Source organism: Amaranthus tricolor, chromosome 2, assembly GCF_026212465.1.
Source record: "Amaranthus tricolor cultivar Red isolate AtriRed21 chromosome 2, ASM2621246v1, whole genome shotgun sequence".
NCBI lineage: Eukaryota > Viridiplantae > Streptophyta > Magnoliopsida > Caryophyllales > Amaranthaceae > Amaranthus > Amaranthus tricolor.
In genome coordinates this window covers 14,645,097-14,667,116 of record NC_080048.1, presented here as the reverse complement: position 1 = coordinate 14,667,116, position 22,020 = coordinate 14,645,097, and the positions used below count along the sequence as shown (strand labels likewise).

Here is a 22,020-nt window from a genome sequence, read left to right as displayed (position 1 = left end):
TAATCACTTTATTTTAAAATTAATATTAAGGTTAAATTGATTTTTTATTATTTAATTTTTGGTGTTTAGACCAACCATATGTGAAACCGTCGCTAGCGAGTTGTAGCGAACATTGAAAGTAAAAATGAAGCGTTGAGAATTGGGCATAGGGCGCCTAGCAAGCAAAAGGCGGGAAGATTTAAGAAAGAGGGCTAGTTTTAGTTTTAATGAAATATGAAAGCACACGGAGTGTAAGACTGTTGCAATCAATTGTAATCATGGCGTACCCAAAAACGTCCATGATCGAAATTCCAGAAGATGAAGAAGATGTTGAGTTTCTATGTCAACTCGAGGCAGCTGAAGCCCACGCTCTTTCCTCCTTCTCAAAACGCCGTCGTATCGCCGTCGAAACAGGGATGAAATTGGAGAGAGAAAGAGACGATTTCGTCGAAGAAATACAAGAAGGAGCTTACACTGCTGCACTCAAAGGAAGCAAAAGTCTTGCATGGAAGAAACAACAAATGGCTTCGTCGGCGGTAAGTGTAGGACCCACTGTCATGGGCGGTGGTGGTGGAAGTGGAGCGTGTTTCAAGTGTGGCAAGGAAGGGCACTGGGCTAGAGATTGTAATCAAACGACGGCATTTGTAAGAAATGTGAATGTGGGACCTACAATGATGACGCCTTCGACGACGGTGGATGGTGGAGTAGAGAAGATGTGTGCTTGTGGTTTGGGGAATTGTTTGCTTCTTACTGCTAATACTGAGCGTAACCGCGGTCGCATGTTCTTCAGATGTCCTGCTCGTCAGGTTTTTGGCTCATTCTCTTGATTTTCTGTCTTGTTTTTCATATCATCATTTTGAATTGCATCTATTTGTTAGTTAATTAATATAGGTTCAACTATTGCCATTGTATTAATCATTTGTATTAATTACTCGTTTTGTTTAATAATTTCACTTATAATTTGGGATTGATGCTCAAATATCAATTGACACATTAAAAGTTTTAAGCTGATTGTACTGTACCAATTTGTTTGAAGGGAAATCTGAAACTTTAAATGGTCATTTATTTATACTCCCTCTATTTCATTGTAATGCTTCTATGTCTGACATGACTCATAAGGTTTCTTTAATTTTAACTTATATTTTCATCTCATTTACACATTTGTATCACTTCCCATAAAACATACTTATTAATTTACCACATTAACTCATTTTCTCGATTTTGCACCATTTGTATTGAGGCTATTTGTTTGGTATAGAGGGAGTAGACCGATTTTGTTCATATCAATTACCGAAAGGAAATGAGGTTAAACCCTCAAATAACAAGAAGAGATGTAGATGGAAGTATGAAAATCAAGTATAAACGGGAATTATAAAAAAATTGAAGATTTGATAAACAAAGCACACTCACAAAGTTTAAATGGTGTTTTGGTACCTCCCCTTCAAATGGGATTATATTTTATCAACTAATCAATATTATATTAATAAAGATACCACTCATAATGCTTGATCACACACTATCAAGCTTAAAGCTTCCACTTTTAATGGAGCTTACTAATCTATTACAATAGGAACTCTTTATGCTCTTAACCTCTCTTTTCTCTTGTATTAACCTTCTCCTCATATGTCTAAATCTGATTTACGAACCTTATATAGCCTCTAAAACAATAGAATAAACCCTAGCCCATTAGCCCAAATGTGCCCACCAAGTATGAGCCAATGCAGAAACGCGAGAGTGCACTAGGGTGCTCAAACGAGCACCATTTCAAATGCATTTACTGTTTCTGTTTGTTGCTTGTCTTGTTCAAGGCACTTCCTGTACAACACATGCTTTGTTCAAGGAACATCATATTCACCATCTTGCCTTGTTCAAGGAACCCTTCATGCACACCCATCTTCTTGCTTGTTTCTCCATCACCATGACACATCTAAGATCCTCCTTCATGGTTTCCTTAAAGATCCACCATCTATACACTCAACCCCCTTACACCTCATCATTGTTCACAACAATGTGTGCCTTGGCTTGAATCATTGAGTGAGCAACATCACCTCTAAGTATATGTTATTTGGCACTTGCACTAACGATCTCTCCCTCAAGGCCAAATTTGTGGCACCTATTTTGCTGCCCAACCACAACATCAACATATAATTTGATTCTTAGCTCACTGTTAAGACCAAACCCATCATTAACCTTCTATATGCACCCTCTGTTATGGTAGTCACCATCTACAAATGTCACTCATCTTGATGACTTGAGCCTTGCACTACTCTCAAAATGATGAAGTCTTAATTGTTTAGCAACACATGACTATTGTTGCCCAATTATCTGTAACTTCCTCAATGAGATTAGCTTTCTCATCATCTTAGGTATGTATTCACATCCCTAAACTTCCTTACAATGCCATTATGCATTTTCAAATGCACCTTTCTAATGGCTTCAATAACAATGTACTTACCACTAGATAAGGTCACCCTCTCATGCTCACAAGCCATCTTTCTTTTAAACAAGCTTTTGTATCTACAATTATGATGAGTGTACGAAATCAAACACCCAATCAACTTCATCTTCACACTTGGCCATTAGCGCATGACCGTCATTAAAATAATCACATTCGGCGTTCAACCATTGGCCCTCATCACCTAAGTTTGGAGGGTCACTCTTATTGGCAATTCCTTTCTTCAAAGTGTGCCTTTCTCACCTTCTCAAATGAAACTTCACTTTGTCGCCAACCTCCGTAGTGGGATTTTTCATCTCCTTTAAAAGCTTCAAGTTTTAAAGGTCTTTCTTCAACTTGTTGCAAGTATATTGGATGTGGCCTCTCTTGTGGCAATGATAGCACATTATTATCCCATATCCAACTCTTGCCCTCTTGACTCTATTTTTCTCTTCAATGCTCTACTCTGATGGTTTTTCCTTAATGATTTTACCATCCCCACAGGTAGATTCTCATCAACAATCTTACCACCCTCCACAGATAGTATCTCATCACAATTACTATTAAACCTGGTAGCTTTTTCAATTTTTTCAAAGTCAACAAAAGAGACTCCATCATTACTCTTTGCTTTTCCACCATTGTTAATAAGTTCTCATTCTATCTTGAGAACTCCATTAACAAACTCGTCACATTTTGTATAGCTATTTTTTTTTCTCCCCAAAGGTCTCAACCAACCCTAATGGCTTCAGCAAGCCCGTTAAACACATATCTACTTCAACCATCACTCCTCTACCAAACTCCAAGCTTTTCCTTACTCAATACCCCTAGGAAACAGTGTAACATCTTAAAACAATTGAAAGGGAAGACGCTTAGACCCTCCAATGGCAAGACGAGATGTAGAAGGAAGTAGGAAAATCAAAGTATAAACAAGAATAATAAAAAAGATTGAAGCTGTAATGAACTAAGCACATACAAAGTTGAAATGATGTCTATGGACACCTTTCCTTCAAATGCATTTATATTTGATTAACTAATCAATATTACATCATTGAAATGCTACACAATGCTTAATAAAACTATTAAGCTTAAAGCTTACACCTTCAATGGAGCTCACTCATCTAATACAATAAGAAGTCTTTAAGCTCCCAAACCTCTCTTTTCACTTGTATAAGCTTTCTCCTCATATGCTTAAACCTGATTGAAGGACCTTATATAGCCTCTAAAATAATAGAATAAACTCTAGCCCTAAAACCCAAACATGCCCACCAAGTATGAGCCAAAACAGAAACCTGAGAATGCCCTTGCACCAGGGTGCTTAAACGAGCCCCGTATATGGTCAAATGATCAAATGAGCAACAAATGAAATGCATTTACTGTTACCATTTGTTTCTTGCCTCATTTGAGGCATTTTCTCTTCAACCCATGCCTCGTTTAAGGCACATCTTGTGCACCTTATTGCCCTGTTCAAGGCATTTCTTGCCCAGTTCAAGGAATCCTTTATGCACACCCATTTTCTTGCTCTTTGTTGCCCCATCACCATGGCAGATCCTCCTTCATTGCTTCTTTAAAGCCCCACCCTCAATGCACTCAACCCCCTTGCATCCTCTTCATTGCTCATAACAATGTTTGCCTTTGCTCGAGTCATTGAGTGATCAACATCACCTCCAAGCATTGGGGATTCAACACTTGCACTAACAATCACGAGATTACATCAAGTTGTGGCTCTATGGGCTTGGTATTATAACGTTCTTTTTTGCCTGAGATAGTTATAACTTAAAATCTCATAAGATGTTTCACAAGTTGATAATTAAGGGAGGCTAGTAGGACTAAAGGAGTACATATTATTTTAGGGAAAAAATTTTATTTCACCTACAAAGCATGATTACATGAAAGAAAAGGGAAAAACCCTATAACAAAAACAAAAAAAGACCTCTACACCAATTATAGCATCTTCAAAATATTACCCAATTCACAACTCTAAAAGTGTTCATTCTCATAGTGAATCTTGCCCACTAATTTAAAACAACATAGCATCCCTTACGACCTTATTCCTAGCTAGCAAGTATTAGGAATAATAGCATCCCAAATAACCTTATACATAGCCTACCAAGTCTAATAAACTATAGCTCCAACAACAACAAACAAGGCCCATGAACGAGTAGAAGAGCCTCTACTTTTAACTCATTTAGTAAACCATTTCAGAAGATATGAACCTCCAATAGAATCTCCTAAGTAGCTTATGAGTTTAGTTCAATACCTACAATCAAAGGGACAGTCAGCAATGCAAAAGTAAGTTTCGTTTTGATTCTTCTTTTCCAGAACAAGCTGGACTAATAGCATCATTGATCTTAGTGTTAAGAGGCGCGAGGCGCATGATTTAGCTAAAAAGCTTCAAAATCAATTTTAAAACATATTTAATACTTAAAACAAGATGAAGTTCATATTAAACATAGAAGTAAGATAAACACTACTTTAACACATAAAATTATACGATAAATTGATAACATAGTCTTCCGGGTCTGAAGATTCAACAGAATTTGTGGAATTCATTGTTTAAGCTATAAAAAATAATAATGTATTCATGTCAAGACAAATAATCATTAAAATGATAGTACAAACATAATCAAGGAACAATTAACAACTTATTCACCCTAGTCACACATAATAACACAAAATCAACAATTAACAAGCTATAAAAATGATTACATTAAAAGAAAAAAAACTCACAAAGAATCCAGAGAGAAAAAAAAAAGATTACATTAAAAAGAGAGGCTCCAACATTCTGTACAGAGGCAGAAAAATTGAATAAGGGATAAATTGACATTTGACAGAGAAAAAGAAGAAAAATCGAGAGAATAAAGAACTAGAGCAAAGAATCGATATTTGACAGAGAGAAAAGTTAGTGAAGAATAAAGAGAGGAAAAAATCGAGAGAGAGAGAAGAAAGAAATGAGAAAGAAGTAAGGAGAAGAAAGGAGAAAGAAGAACAAAGAAGAAGAAACATACCAGAAGTACAGGAGCAGCAACACGAAGAAGAATGGAGCAGCAACACGAAGAACAATGGTTCTTGAATTCTTAATTAGGGTTTTTTTCTTCAAAGTTTAGTGTTTTTTAGGATTTTTTTCTTCTAAATCATTAAATTTGAAGGGTATATCAGTAATCGACATGAGTTTTTTTACAATTATTTAAGGTTTATTTGAAAAAAGAGCTCGACTTTCATGAGGCGCATGAGGTGCGAGGCGCAAGTGAGACGCGCTTTTCTTCTCGCCTCCGTGTGTGTGCTGCGCTTGGAGTCTTGGAGGCGTTTTAGCTGGCACCTTGGTGCGCCGTGCGCCTAGGCACGCTTTTTAAAACAAAGTGACATTGATAACCTCCATTAAGCAATATGTCCCTAGTCTTAAGCTGTAATGGACTAATTATGCCATTGCTGTGAATATTAGAAGAGTACAGAATTGTAAATGAGACTAAAATGGAATTGTTTAGTTTATTGATGTAATAGATTAAAACAAGATACACAAGCTTTCGTGAGGCTTGCACATTCCCAAGACACAAGAATAAAACTCACTAAATCTGTATACAATATATTTGATATCTTTCTCTTTTTCCACATCCTTTACCTATACTATTTTCTCTAACTAACTGATATTAAAATACCCATAATACCTTTATATCCAATATGTCACATTATCGACTACATGAAGTTCCACCTTTCTTTCAAGGTGGATATAAAATGGCTCGGGTAGTAACCAAAATGGATTTTGTGTATAACATTTAGCTCTGTAAAGAATAATTGGGCTAAAATGAATTTAATGATTAAGTGAAAAAATATGGTCAAAATGATGCTTCAAAATTATGGGTGTCAAAAATAGCTTGAAAAAGTGCATGGAAAAATAGGTCAGAAGCCAGAAAAAAATGGGCAAAACATACAAAAATTAGAGATGGCTAAAGCCTTTTTCGCATATATCTGAAAAAGACAATGTCACAGCCTTTTCAAGAGGAGCTCTTTCTTTCTAACAGGTTCTTGTTGAATTACTCCACTGGAGAATCTAGCTGTATCTTCATTTAAAGGTAAGGTGGCAATTGACAACTCACACTTAGGATTAAACCTCATTAGTTGTAGTGAATTAGGTCAAAATAAGTCATCACCCACTTTTCATAATACAAAAACTCTTCTCTTCGTTAGTATCAAAAAGTAGCTAGTGAAAGAACTCTCTTGCCATGGGAGGTACCCCTTTCTGCCTTTTCTACCACTTTCGCCATTTTCCTCTCTTGCTTTTATCTTTCTTTTTTTGAAACCATAATTTCTGATCTTTCTTGATTTTTTTTGGCCAAAACATGCTGTTGATTTTTTTCTAAACCTTTCCCGAAAATACGTTTTCTTGACTGGAATTTTCATAATGTGTTTTCCAAATGTTCGAAAATTGCATAGTCATAGGTTTTCTTTGCAGCTATTTTTACTTTTCTTGATTTCCTCCTACTTCAGATTCTTTAGAAACACGATCCACTTTCTTCTTGAAAGAAGACTTTTAAGAATCTTAATCAACTTTCATTTGTCTGGAAGTCTCTTTCACTAGTGTGTATAACTCAAACCTCTGCTTTTCATGTGGTACCGCTTAAGCAATTCGTAATACTCTTCACTTATGTCGATTGCAGTTCTGGTTTCTTGTGGTGTCGCCATTGTTGATACCTTAAATAATCTGCCATGATGAACTTTCCGCAGAACTGAAAATCATTAATGGCCAAAGAACTATTATGATTTCAAAGAATCGATTTGCTCTGATACCCGTTGTTATAGACTGATTTTGCGATTGTTGTGAATAATAGAAGAATGTACAACTGTAAATGAGACTAAAATGGAATTATAGAGTTTATTGATGCAATGGATGAAAACAAGATACGCAAGCTTTTGAGAGGCTTGCACTCTCTCAAGGCATGAGCATAGAATTCACTAATTTATTGATACTAATTTTTCTAACTAACTACTCATATCAAAACAACCATAAAACCCTTATATCCAATATATCATTGAAATATCTCTGAATTGCTAATTATAATATCATTCTATGCTTAGGGAAAAACTTTCTACACTAAACCATCTTTGTGCACCTTTCTTGAGGTCTTTTTGTAAGCAACATATACGCACTAATTGAATACGCGGACTTCTAAAGAACCACACTTAATTGTAGCCTCCAAAACTCATTTTTGACCTTGAATAATTGCCAAATAGTCTAACTCACACTAGGAAAGGAGCATATTCTAAACAAGTCCCTCTTTAATATACCTCTGATGCACTCACTTGATCCACAATGACTCATTGCAATTTGATAAATGTCATACCAACTTGCAACTGCAACTTTACTTGAGGTTTCCAAACATCTCAAGCCTAAATCTCCGTCTTTTTTAGCAGCACAAACAACATACCAACTAATACACCCTCAAGCCATCTTTTCATGACTTATGCCACAAAAACTTCTCTAGGCATTATTGATCAGGCTTAGAATTTTGGGCCAGATTAGTAAGAGACTTATATGATATGATACTAAAGAGAACAAAATCAATGAGCTGAACTTTAGTAGCATAGGAAAGATTTCTACTTGATCAATACTTTATTTCCCTTGTAATTCTATCAACCAACATCTTTCCATCCTTTTTTCTCATTACCTTAATTTCATTAAATGGCTCCCACCTAGGCGAGATTTGAGGGGGTCATATGTATGCAATCTTATCTTTTTTTAATGATTATAAAAAGCTTATTTTTTTACCCTTGTTAGTGATAACATCTTCTCATCCTTAATGTTCCATTTTCTTGTGGAAATAGGGATCCCTATGTATTTTAGAGGTAAGATTTCCTTTAGAGAACCAACAGCCTCAATTAGACTAATCACATCATCATCCTTAATTTCGGTTGTGTAAACTCTAGCTTTTGATCTATCAAAAAGCAAACAAGATGTAGCTTTGGACTAGCAAAGTAAAATTTCTTATCTCCTTTCTAAAGGCTAAAAGGTTATTCGTATAACAAAGATGGTAAAGGATGGAACCTAAAGAACTAGGATTTGTCGATAAAATTCAACGTCCTTTAGTACTATCCCATGCAAAAAAAAAAAAACTAACTACAAGGGTGACATAAGCTTACGTTGTCAAAGACCCCACTAAACTTTGATCGACTTAGTGGGAGAACCAATGATCAACTAGGAAAAACAAAGCGCACTACATGACAACTTTTACTATTATTTATGGAAACTTGTAAGCCAACATCATCTCATGAAACAATTTCCAATCCACATTATCATAAGCTTTTCTGAAGTCAATCTTGATTAAGAAACTAGCAATATAGGTCCTCCTACCATGACTCTTCACCAGATCTTGACAAGCAAAATATTATGTAAAATATTCCTCCCTTTGAAAAAGGATTTTGAGATCTAGAAATTAGCTTATACAACACCATATTTAAGCCCCGTTTTATTTTTGTTTCATCCCCACTCGTCATGAACATATTCAGCTCTCCAACAATCAATTCTGCTCTCCACCACTGCTTAGCAATCTATTTATGTGAGCATTTAGTGGAGAGGAATACAACTTATCTTGAATCTCTTTCAATCTGCAATCAACCTTCATAGAAATCTCCGAAAGATTTGGGATATCTTTAATGCTTCTCTTTTAATGATTTTTTCAACCAGCTTAAGGCTCTTGAACAGCGACAATTCTTACAATTAATTATTTCACTCTGACACAGTTGCTGGATAATAGAAAAAAAATCAAGTCTGTTGCACCAAACTTGAAGCTAAAATGTCAAGGTTTGTTTTTAATCTTAAATTGAATGATGCTAGGGCAATAATTTAAAGTACCCTCAATTCCATGTCTATTCATACAATCCATATAAAGTTAGCTATGTAGTTGTCTTTATCAACAATTAAAGCGCCTTTAGTCCTCCTAGTGATAGTAGCCATATCTTTCCAAAGCTTTACTGTACCTTTTCTATAAGAAAAACCATAAACAACTGCGTAGCAAAAGCACTCAACAATTTTAAGCTCAACCCTAGCATGAATAAGTAGGGAAGTCACAACTGTAATAACAAGATTCAAATCCTCACCCTTCCAACCTATAAAAATCCTTTCTTCTTTATGCAAAGAAAAGCTTGTGAGTAACAAACCAACTATGATAAAGAGTAGGGTACGAATTTCATATATCAAAGGCTTTAATCTTAGTCTCTAGAGTAGTCTAATCATCATGGTTATATGGATCTACCCCTATGGGTACAATGTTAGTTTCTTGAGCTTTACTTTCAACATTCGTTGTATCTTCATCATTGACATAATTACCACTACCATCATCCTTCTACACACCTTCAGTCCCTTAAAAGAGGTAACAACAAGAATCATCGCAACAACCTGCTCATCTCTCTACTAGATTTCGCCCCAACCTAAAAAAACTTGTTCTTGTTTATATTTTCATTCTCATGCTGCTTTCTAATCCATTGCTGTTTATGACCTACCTAACTATTCCACATCATAGCCATATTGTTTACAATAGTTGCAAACAGTAGGCTTTGATTCATATTTGATAACCAAACACCCTCTAAATTTAAGCATAATATGTTTTGTTCATTTGTTTGAAGGGAAATTTGCAACAATAAGTCGTTCATTTACTTACTTTTTTTTGACTAATAGATGCTTTCTATGTTTGCTCATGTCTTTTGTAAGATCGTATCGAGATGTAGAACTTGGTATTGCAATAATGGATTAATTTTGCCGAGATTCTTTTAAGTTTCAAGGTAGTATGGTCTAATAAGATGTTTCACATGACTGTAATTAGGCACGCAAGTAAGAGTACGTTTTATTTTGCTTAACTAAAGAACTTTGATTCCTTGATTCCATTGCTTGGCTTACTCGCCTTGCTAATTTACTATTGTCTCATTTATAGGGCTTTTGTGTTGGTTATTCCCCATGAGATATGTAACCATTAATAGTATAGATGCCTATTGAGCATAGTGCATAAACAAGGCCGCATCACTGTATTGCAACTGTATTATAAAGGTTATTGAGTTCACCGCGAACGAAATGTAGGCTGCATTAACTGTGAAATCATTCGTAATTAACGTGAAATCTGTTTCGCGACAAATTTCGCGGCCGTGATTAAAACTGTATTTTTGTACTATGCGTTAATCTATATTGTCATTTCACATTAACGTTATGTTTGGATGGAAGGAAATAGAAAGGAAGAGGAGATAAATGGAGGAAAGTCATTTCTTTCATTTGGCTACCAAAAAGAAAAATGGAGGGAAAAGAATAGGAAACAAGAATTACTACACATTTTGTACCAAAAAAAATCCTTTTAACATTGGAGAGATTTGGAAGGAAAATACATCAATCTTTTTTCCCCTTCCCTTCCCCTTTTTTTCCTTTCTTAAATGTTATCCAACCACACTATAAGTTTTTAGGGTCCCATTGAAGTGGCTTCATATTCTACATTTACTGTTTATGCCTTTAAATAGCTTTTAATTTTAACAAGTTTGGGGGAGTTATTCTTCGGGTTTTGATCATCAATTTCGATGTCCATGTTTTTGTAGGAGAATGGCGGTTGTGGATTTTTTGAGTGGTATGATTCATCTTTTGGAAACAACAATTCTAACGAAGGTTAGTACATATGTTTTCAGATGGCCATTTTGTTTTACTTGACCTTCACATTGGCTTGGTATCCCATTGTTTCCCGTTTTAGGTTCTAGGACTTGGACGAATGGAGGCCAACGACAATTTTACCAACATCCTACTGGCCAGGTACTTTACATACTCTTTGATAGCATTGGTCTCTTCCTCTCCCTATACCAATTAAAACATTAAGGATTTCTTACAGTTGATGTTCTTGAGAAATTTCACCTATGCATGAATTGACATTAAGTGTTGGTATGAATTTAGCTGTTATTATGTATCCGTTGCTTTAATTATCTGAATGTTGTATAGTGCTATTTATTGTCATATCAATCGTAATTAGTTTTGTTGCTTGAATGTTATAGCCTATTTATGGTTTTATCTTCTTAGTTGTTGTCTTAGGTGCTAGTTCGAAAATCCTGACTACCGAGCTTTGTAAGCCACATAATCTTAGTTAAATGTTTTTATGCCTTAACCCTTGAGAAAATTTAAGTTGCTTAATTTTGCTGAGGAATGTCAATTCAAGGGCTGCAAGAGGATTCTTTCTTATTTTTAATCTCATTCTTTAGACCTTGAAGCTAGCAATCTACTCGGTTGTACCTCTCAATGTATAATTGTATATTCATGTGTCTGAGCAAAAGGATCATTAGAGGCTGACCTTTATTTACCCTTGAGGCCACAATGTTGTTCTTTAATGTGCTTTAAGCTTCTTGGTCATGCCATTTCTACCCTTGTTCCATTATGTTTTAAATTATATCCTGATCCTACTAGGTTGATTGGCAATAATAAGAGGCTATTGATTATTTTTTCTTTTCTAGTTTCTAACTGTACAAATTATACAAGTATCAAGCAATGCGTAAGAGGATTTTAGGGTGTGAAGTAGAAGTATCTAGTGGAGCATGTGAACGGCTAGCTATATCTTTCCTTGTGCCACTATAGATCAAGTTATCATTCATAGATAGGGTGATAGCGGATGTTAATGCTAGGAAAAAAAGTTTTGATTGAAGGATTTAAAAACTGATTCTGCAAGCTTAACTGTTTGGGACCAGAGGAACTAATATTTCAGCATTGGTGATATTTGAGGAGTGCAGAGCATATCAAACAGAAAAATTGTTAAAATCAAAACCCAAAGGGTCAATTGTCAATCATCCATTTCTGTTTTTCATTTTGGAAAATTGTACTGACAACAAAATTTCAAGTACACTCTGAGGAGTTGTTTGAACATCAAAGTTTGACTGTTGGGATTGAGGCATCAAGTCCAGCTCATTTATGTAAGTGTACTTTGTTTGGTTGCTTTCACTTATAGTGTTTGCATGAAATAGTTCTTGACCTTGGATTATAATGGATGATAGTAAAAAGGCTAGTCAAACCTGTCATGCTTCTTATTTTTTATGAAGTTGTAAGGGTTAATTATAGACTATCTCTTTGTTAGTACAAGGGTACATTTGCACTCATCCAAGCCCCCAAATCCTGCCTAGGCAAGAGCCACCAGGCATTGGAGCAATGGCATGCTGTTGATTTCTTTTGTTTCCTAATCTTGCATTGACATTTTCTGAGGATTGCTAGTACTGATCTCTGATTATATAATTCAAAGCTGCTTATATCTTCAGTTTTTTCATAGTAAAGATATCAATGCACTTCAATATTGTATTCTTCTGCATTGTTTCTCCATGACACTTGCCACATTTTACGGATGTTGATATGATGGGTTTGTGTTCTGGGTTTTTCATTAAAATTTTATATTATTTTTGGGGTTGTGGAAAGGGGGTATTTCCAGCAATAACTTTGATAATGGTTTGTGAATGAATTAATTGATTAATAGATGGTTACTTGTTAGTGCTAATGTGCTATACAAAATCTATAATGATATCACTGTTTGCCATTCAGGTTTCACTTTTATGTATTTTTCAATAAACAAGCAAGTCCAGATATGTCTGGAAAAATTGTGTAGATGAGAATGACCTTGAATTTACAAATTACCACTATCCATTAACTTCACACAACCAAGTGGTTTCTCAATAGTATTGTAACTGCACTGCTACTTATTATAATGAGTTAGTCATCCCAGTTGTAATTATACAAACCTTTTATCATGTTCATTTTCATTTCATGTATGTAAGGTCTCATACAATTTGTTGCCAAGTTATGTCTTGTATTTTTTCTCTTTGTATGTTAACTCTTCCAATGCTTTACAAGTTTCCTGATTTGCTAAATATTTTAACAGGGATCACCAGCCTTGATGACATCACGGAATGACTATGATAGAGGAGTTAAATCTCTAAGTACCAGCTATGGCGCAGTTCAAAAGTTTGATTTAACTGCTGATAACAGAACTTATGGTGTCGGAACAGGTTCGTCTTGCTTCAAGTGTGGCGATGAAGGGCACTGGGCAAGAGATTGTCCGATTACATCTTCCAGTACAACTAACAATGTGAGAGCAAAAAAAATTTCTGGTTGTTTTAAGTTTAATAGTAATACTTTTATTTAAGAATTCAGTAAAGAGAAATAGAGAATGTTGATGACTTTTTTTTATTGCTTAAATTATATGCAGTATTAAGCAGTGTGTGAGAGGATTATGTGGTGTGAAGTGGCGGTACTTATAAGTGAGCATGAGAAGGGCTAACTTTGTTAAACCTAAATTGAAAGCTGTTTATAATGCTTAACCTCAATCTAGTGCTCTCAGCAAAATTTTAAATTCTTCTCGAGCAATGTACTATCTTGCACCTGTTTCTCCTTGGCATACACCACCTTTTATTCCTATGCTGGAGGTGGGATGGAAAGCATGTTTGTCTCGGGTCATGATTTGTGAATGGTTATAGTGGTCATTGCGGAGTTACTTCGTAGACCTATAAAAAATCTAAAATGACAGCTTTGACATTTCTGCTGTTAGCATCACCACTTTCCATTCAGCTTTCACTTTTATGTTTGACTTTTCTTATAGTCCGAAATTGTTTGCCAAATTTGTGTTAGATGTGAATGAACTTGAATGTTCGAATTACTGCAGTCCACATAGTGTAAAAACGCAATAACAGTTGCAATCGCGGTAACTACACATGTTATCGTATCGTCTTGAATATCGGTCGAATTATAAGATATACCTTGATACTACCCAAAGCGCAGTTATTAAACACCTTTAGAACGCAGGAAATGTTGGTTCATTTGTTTTGAAAACCTTTGCAATACGGCTGTTGCGATGCGACCTTGTTTTTACAATATGGCAGTCCATTAACTGCACACAACCAGATGGTGTCTCAATAGTCATGTGCTACTATTTATTATGATGAGTTACTGAGCTAGTTATCAGTTCAAAAACCTTTGTCATGTTGCATACTTTTTCATTTCTCTTATTTAAGTTCTCATACAATTTGTTGCCAATTTATACCTTGTGTTTTTTCCTTCCAAACACAATGCAGTCTTTCCACGCTTCACAAGTTTCCTGATTTGCTAATAATTTAACAGGGATCATCAGCCTGTAAGACATCATGGAATGACTATGATAAAAGAGCTAGTCCTTTAAGTACCAGCAATGGTGCAGTTCAGAAATTTGATACAACTGCTGATCATAACAAAAGTTGTGGTGTCGGAACAGTTTCGTCTTGCTTCAAGTGTGGTGAGGAAGGACACTGGGCAAAAGATTTTCGGAGTACATCCAATATAACCAACAATGTGAGTATAAAAACTATCTTTGATGGTTGTTTTGAGTTTTCTAATCTTAGTTTTATTCCAAAATTCAGTAAAGAGGTTGTTGATAACTTTTTATTGCATAAAATATATACAGTATCAAGCAGTGCGTGAGAATTTTGGGTATGAAGTGGAAGTAATTGTTAGTGAAGCATGAGAAGGGCTAACTGTATATCACCTAAATCACATCACTTTAGATCAAGATGTAATTTTATTTTTAGTGTAATTAGGGGATTCAAATTGGGGGAGCAGGGACAATAGAATGATTAGCAAGTTGCTGTAGGCTTAATATGTTGGGGCAGAAGGTACTAATATTTGATTTAATTGTAGAAGTAGTGGGCAAAGAGCAGATCAAAGCAAAAAGAGGCCCCTGATGCATGCAGCAGCAATCTATAAAGCTGCTTCTATATAGGATAAAATGTGAAGTCTAGATAGATTTTACCCCGGAATGATTCCGCTTGGATCCTTCTTTTCTTACCATATTTGCAATCTGAACAAATAATAAGTTGAAAATGTTAAGGTCCTGGGGAATTTCAAATGTGAACATAGTTGGACAGTTGGGTTGAGGCATTAAGTCCAGTTTTATTATGAATGAATTTCTTGTCTAGATGTTTTCGCATGTATTTTTTGTTTTTTGCCCCGTCTACCTTGCTCTATATTTTCATAATTCTCTTTTATTTGCCAATCGTTACAGCCGTTATCATTATTTGACAGTTTCAAATAGTGATGTGAGTAAAATTCAAAGCTACTCGTATGGTTAACCCATAAAAGCCTCAATGTGGTGCTTTCAGCAAAAATATAAATGCACCTTGAACTATGTACTATTATGCATCTGTTTCTTCGTGGCGCATCTTACCACTGGTTTACTTGATAGACCTGTACAAATATGATGTGCAAGACTTTTTCTTTCGATCATGATTTGTGAATGTTTTTGTTGTTTCCACTAACCACTGGGTTAGTTGATAGACCTATACAAAATCAAAATCAGCCGCTTTGAAAACTCTGCATTTTGTATCAGCTTTATTTTCCCATGTTTTTTTTTTGACATTATTTCGTTGGGGCATAAGATTTATGGTTCTTTGGTTTTGGATTGTAATGGACTATATTAAAATGACTTATCAAATCATATGCACTTTTTATTTATGTGAAGGTGTCAAGGTGCTCATGATATTTGCTATCAAGGGTTAATTGGAAACAACCTCATTATTAGTGTTATCACTAACAAGGATAAGGTGGTGAACATCTGACCACTCCAAACCCCATCCTAAGTGGGAGCCACTTAATGACATTAGGGTAATGTAATGTAATGTAATATCCACCGAAGTTTCACTTTAAGCAGTGTTTTCTTAAATGAATCTGGAAGTTCAGATACATCTGGAAAATTTGTGCTAGAAGTGAATGGCCCTTAATTTATCAATTATCAGTTTCGAGAATCCATCATGTGCGGATGAAAGATAATATGTCTATGTTAAATGTTAGTGTACTGCTATTTATTACTGAATCAGCTGCCATTTCAGAGGCTTGTGTTATGTTGCAATTATATTCAGTTTATGTATTCAAGTTCTCGACTATTGGTTGCCAAGTTATAACATGTTTCTCTTGTAACATGCTGAATTCTTTCCATGCTCTACAAGTTTCTTGATTTTAATAAATGTTTTCACAGGGACCACTGGTCTTTAGGAATTCGTGGAATGACTATGACAAAGGAGCCAGTTCTTTGAGTCCCAAATATGGTGCAGTTCAGAAGTCTGACGTAACTGCTGATAACAAAGTTTATGGTGTCAAAACAGGTTTGTCTTGCTTTAAATGTGGGGAGGAAGGGCACTGGGCTAGAGATTGTGCAATGTCTACCAACACAAGTAATAACGTGAGCACAAAGACTTCAGCTAATGCTTGTTACAAGTGTGGTCTGTCCGGTCATTGGGCTAGAGACTGCTCCCAAGGCTAACTTTCGACGCTGCATACTTTAGGACATTTTGCTGCATTTTAAGCATCTTTATTTTTGGGCTGTTTCTTTTTCGTCCATTTTTGTTTAAGTCGGTTTACAAGTCTACAAGGCATGGTCTTTTGTCAAACAATACTACACTGGATAAAATCTACAGCTGCTTGTGTCTGACAGCTGAATAAGTGAGTATATTTTGTGACCCTGTAATGTAAGTCAGTTAATTGTTTAACGCGTGCAATGCATAGATTTGAAGTGTGTTCTTCTCAGACTTATTTTAGTTAAACTTTTTTTTTTGTTTTCATAACTTTGCTGATATTTATTTTTGCTCAAATTTATTTGCTTAGCTTCATAACTTTGAGCCAACATGTGTATTGTAAACTTGGTTATACTAATATTATTTTGTTTTGGTCGATTTGGCTTGTGTTTATTGAACTTAATTTTGATAAAAATTGCAAATTTTTCTAAGTTAATGGAAGAAACACTTTTAGTTATAGCTAGCATAGTAGTTTTGGTTGACTTGTGAGCACCTTGTTAGACGTTGCTATATGGTTGATATGAGTCTAGCTTTGGTGCTAGAATGTCTTAAGATGACAGAGCATTATTGGTGTGTAATGACGAAAAGAGTAATTCTGGTTTAATTCTACTGGACTGGTGTATTTACTACCTGAACTATTCCCTCCATTGTTGGCCAGAGTGCTCTTTCATTCAATGCTGTAAGTATATATTATTATTTTAAATTCATCAAGTTTGGATAAAATGTAATATAGATATAAACAAAAATAATAATGTGCGATTGCGATAAATTCTAAGGTGAAAATTATTTAAAAAAACATATTGTTGAGTTCAGAAAAATAATAAAATGGTATACATGAACTAATTTAATGGAAAAATTTAACACGTTCTAATAATAGAAAAAATTATTTAATTATGAAAGATTCTCCTACTATCTAACAATGACAATTTTGGGTCAAGCTTGCAAGAGGTGTTTTTTTTTTAAAAGCAAATTTATCATCATACAATATGATATAAAGATTGAAAAATTCCAAATGTCATCTTTATTGAGCCCCGTTACATGGAAATATTTTATTGGTTAATCTTAGACTACGTGGCAAATAAAATTAATCAACATATTAACGAAGCTTTCTTTTCATTGTATGATGATGATATGATGGTAAATTTACGGTATATAATAAATTCAAATTAATAATCTGTCTAATATAGTTAAATCTAAGCCAGAATCATTCAGTTTATTATGTTTTTAAATTGGTAATTACTCAATTTAATTAAATTTTAGGAAGGCTAAAAATGTCATGTTGATTAATTTTATTTGCCATGTAATCAAAGATCAACCAATCAAATAATATTTACATCTAACGGGGCTTTATAAAGATGATATGTGGAACTTTCTAGTCTTTTTATTATATTGTATGATTCTCCTAATAACAATGACAATTTTGAGTTAAGCTTGCAAGAAGAGTTTTTTTTGAAAAGAAAATTTATCATCATACACTATAATAAAAGGATTGAAAAATTCCATCTGTCATCATTATTGGGCCCCGTTACATGGAAATAGCTTATTGGTTGATCTTGGATTAAGTGGCAAAAAAAATTAATCAACATTTTATTTTTAGCCCTCCTAAAATTTAATATATAATGAAGTTTTCTTTTCATTGTATGATGATGATATGATGGTAAATTTGAGGTATGTAATAAATTCAAATTAATAATCTGTCTAATATAGCTAAATCTAAGTCAGAATCATTCAGTTATTATGTTTTTAAATTGGTAATTACTCGATTTAATTAAATTTTAGGAAGGCTAAAAATGTCATGTTAATTAATTTTATTTGCCACGTAATCCAAGATCAACCAATAAAAAAACATTTACTTCTAACAGGGCTTTATAAAGATAAGATGTGGAACTTTCCAATTTTTTTTATTATATTGTATGATTGTAAAGATTTCATAGAAATGTTATATCTCAAACATTTTGCAATTTATCAGCAATTAAAACAATAAATTAAAAGATTTCTTTAACAATGCCAACATTTCTAAGTCATTTTAAGGGTAACAGACTCTAAATTCTTAATCTTAATCTTCCGATCAATTATTCTGAATTTTCAATTCAAATCTCAAATCTTTTGGTTATCCATTTCAAATCATCTTTAAATCCTAAATCTTTTCCGATTTTGTAATTTCTTTCAAAAATTAAACTTTAAAATATTATTTTGTTTAAAATCTTTTTATAAGTACTAAAATATTATTTTATTATTTTATAGTACGAAAAGTAAAATTTTATTATTATATTCACGGTTTTGTAAAACGTTACGTTTTAATTTTCTTCCTTAAACTAATATTACTACTTATTATTTTAACCTTATAACTTTGATTTAATTATTTTATACATAAAAATAAGTCGTATTTTTATTATTAACTTTAAGTATAGTTTAAGCAAAATTTTCTAAGTAAACTACAAATTTTCATGATCAAATTTACCCGTTATTTTAAAGTATATTTACTTGTACATATTAGAACAAAAGTTTGATGAACCAAAATCCTTTCTATAGTAACTCATGATGTTCATCACATACACAAGTTATCACCATTTTCTTACAGAAGTTAACCTTCTTCTACACTTCAAACTCTTACACATTCACTTACACACTCCAACTCTTACACATTCACTTACATAATCTAAATCACTTACACGAGTTACCCTTCTTCTATACTCCTAACACTCTTTTTCATACAATCTAATGAACTACAAAGTTGCCCAAACCCATTATAAATACCCCTTAGCCATGAGATCACTTACACCACCAGCATGAAATTTTTTTAACGTTCTTTCTTATATTTTCACTTCATTAAAATCTTACTACTTTAATACCTTTATTATTAGTTTAAGAAATTCAAGAAGATGGAACTTAGAACACTCTTTATTTAGCTTAAATCATCATCATTATAGAGCATTATTGGGTTATTATTTTGATTACGTATCATTATTTTTGGAGTTTCACTAGTGGAAAAAAACGTGTCTGCTGCTATACATGTGCTGCGGTTTTATTTATACGCAGCATTTAATAGAAAATAAAATTGAGCAAAAAAAAAAATTCAACAAATGTTGCGGTTTTTGAGTATGACCGCAACAAATAATACATTGAAAAATCATCAAAATGATTATATGCTGCGGTTTTTGCTTTAACCACAACAATTAACCAATTTAAAAAGGCGCCTTTTAACGTCTATTTTCATAAACCCTACTGTTTCATAAACCACAAACACATGCACAACATTTCCTCTTCTTCTTCCTTCGAAATATCTCAAACTTCAAATGATTGTTCTTCTAAACTTCAAACTTCGAATTTTCATACTGGTTCATCATCTGCTTGACTATTCTTCTTTTCGCACGACTTCTACTGTTCATCATTCTTCAAAACCCTTTGAAACCTAAAGCATTTGGTCTTGTTCATCTTCAAAACTCACGAATTAAGGTATTGTTTCTCTTTTTAATTTCTCAAACCTTTAATTTTTTTCAAGTTCAATACATATGAAATTAGGGCTAATTTTTTTTTGTTTTTCTTTGTAGTTTATTACATCACCCACGAAATCAAGGTAATTTCTATTTGTTTTGTAAATTTGCAAGTTTATATTTTTATTGTTTCACTTGTAATTTAGTAATTTAGTTAAAAATGTGGTTTGTTAATTATTTGCATATTTAGTAATTATTTGTGAATGTGGTTTGTTTGGTTTGTTAATTATTTGCATATTTTGTTAAAAATGTGGTTTGTTGTTATACTTGTCTTTAATTATTAGAATTAGAATACTTATATTTCTAAGATTAAATGATTTAATTTTATTATTTATATTTTGAATATGATTTTATTTACAATGTAGTGCTTAATATTGAAGTATGAAGTATATAATTAGAATATGTTTGGTTATATAGAATTAGAATATGAAGTACATGAAGTATGAAGTATACAATGTTAATTATTCAAAGTATATATTTTTAGGGTTAAATATGTTTGTTATAAATAAGTATATATGTTAAAAGTTGTGTATTAGTTTTGTTTTGAATTAATTAAACACACTAATTAGGATGAAAAAAGATCGTTATTGGATGTATGGACGTATTGAATCGTTAGAATTTATTGATGGCGTATAAGAATTTTGTAGTGTTGCGGTTGAACATCAAGTTAGGACGGGGGGAGTTGGTTTTTATTGCCCATGTGTCACTTGTGGCAATGTATCAAAGGTAGATAATGTTAATATCCTTAAGGAGCACATACTTCGATGTGGGTTTAGGCCTCAATTATAACAACCTGAGTTACCGTTAACTGAGTAAACATGGTCATCACGGGGTTCATTTCCCAAGAAACTAAAATCACTCTTTCAAAACTTGAGCAAAGGGGACATCAGCTTATCAATGTAACTAACTTAGCTAATTCTCAAACCAAACATTTAACTAAAACACAAGTAATCATACAATTCACTTAGATTCCAATATAACCAACAGAACCAAGACTAAAATACATTTATCCAAAAACCTAATACAAAACTACAAATTCCCACGTGCTCAACTCAATATACATCCTTGGAACGCTATTCAATCACCGCTAACCCATCGTTCCCGACCGGTTCCGATCTGTAATCAAACTAAAAGATGGAAACAATAGAGGATCAGATCAAACTGAATGAGAAGTAGCAATCCAAAACAACAGAACACAGTAATTCAAATCATAGGTTTAAAAGCAACATCAATTTCCTAGATCTATTTGCGCACAGGGAGTCTAGTTGAGAGGAACACCTATAGCTCTAAGGCTATGTCACACTCGGGTGAAGCTAGTTAATATCTGAATGACAATTCGCTTCAAAAACAGGGAGTAGGGAACAATGTTCCTTAACTCCATCAATGACCAGCTTGCAAGCCCGATCAATTGACCATATCATAATATCAACATAAGCAGTCACAACAACATTTGTCTCAATCAATTTTTAATTTCAAAAGAACTTTGATAAAACTATTTTACACGAAAAGTAGTCCGGCCAGACCTTTTAAGGGACTGCTACTACTCACCAACAAGACGCTTCAAAGAGCCGTGATCGATTCGCAGCTATCAACTAGAAAGGTTCCTCGATGATGTCGCCTCCTGAAGCATAACAAAACATAATGTCACAACAAAGCGTTCGATACTACAAAATAGGTTCATATAGCTCATTGTATCTTCTCCTAAGACCGCATCTTAGTTCCATCTTTTATTCTAATATTTCTAATTTCAAAGATTGCGCAAGTTATAACTCTAACCCCCAAAAATCATAAGAAAATATATAACCTTAT

The 22,020-nt window shown here is 33.8% G+C and overlaps 1 protein-coding gene across 1 annotated transcript; it reads left to right on the top strand.

Moving 5' to 3' along the window:
* The first annotated feature begins 92 nt into the window (after positions 1–92).
* On the top strand, positions 93–17,095 carry LOC130805004 (uncharacterized). Its single transcript, XM_057669602.1, has 6 exons — positions 93–785; positions 10,979–11,045; positions 11,128–11,186; positions 13,282–13,488; positions 14,517–14,723; positions 16,402–17,095. The coding sequence occupies exons 1-6, from the start codon at positions 207–209 to the stop codon at positions 16,684–16,686; spliced, it is 1,404 nt and encodes a 467-aa protein (XP_057525585.1). The 5' UTR covers positions 93–206; the 3' UTR covers positions 16,687–17,095.
* Positions 17,096–22,020: the final 4,925 nt, after the last annotated feature.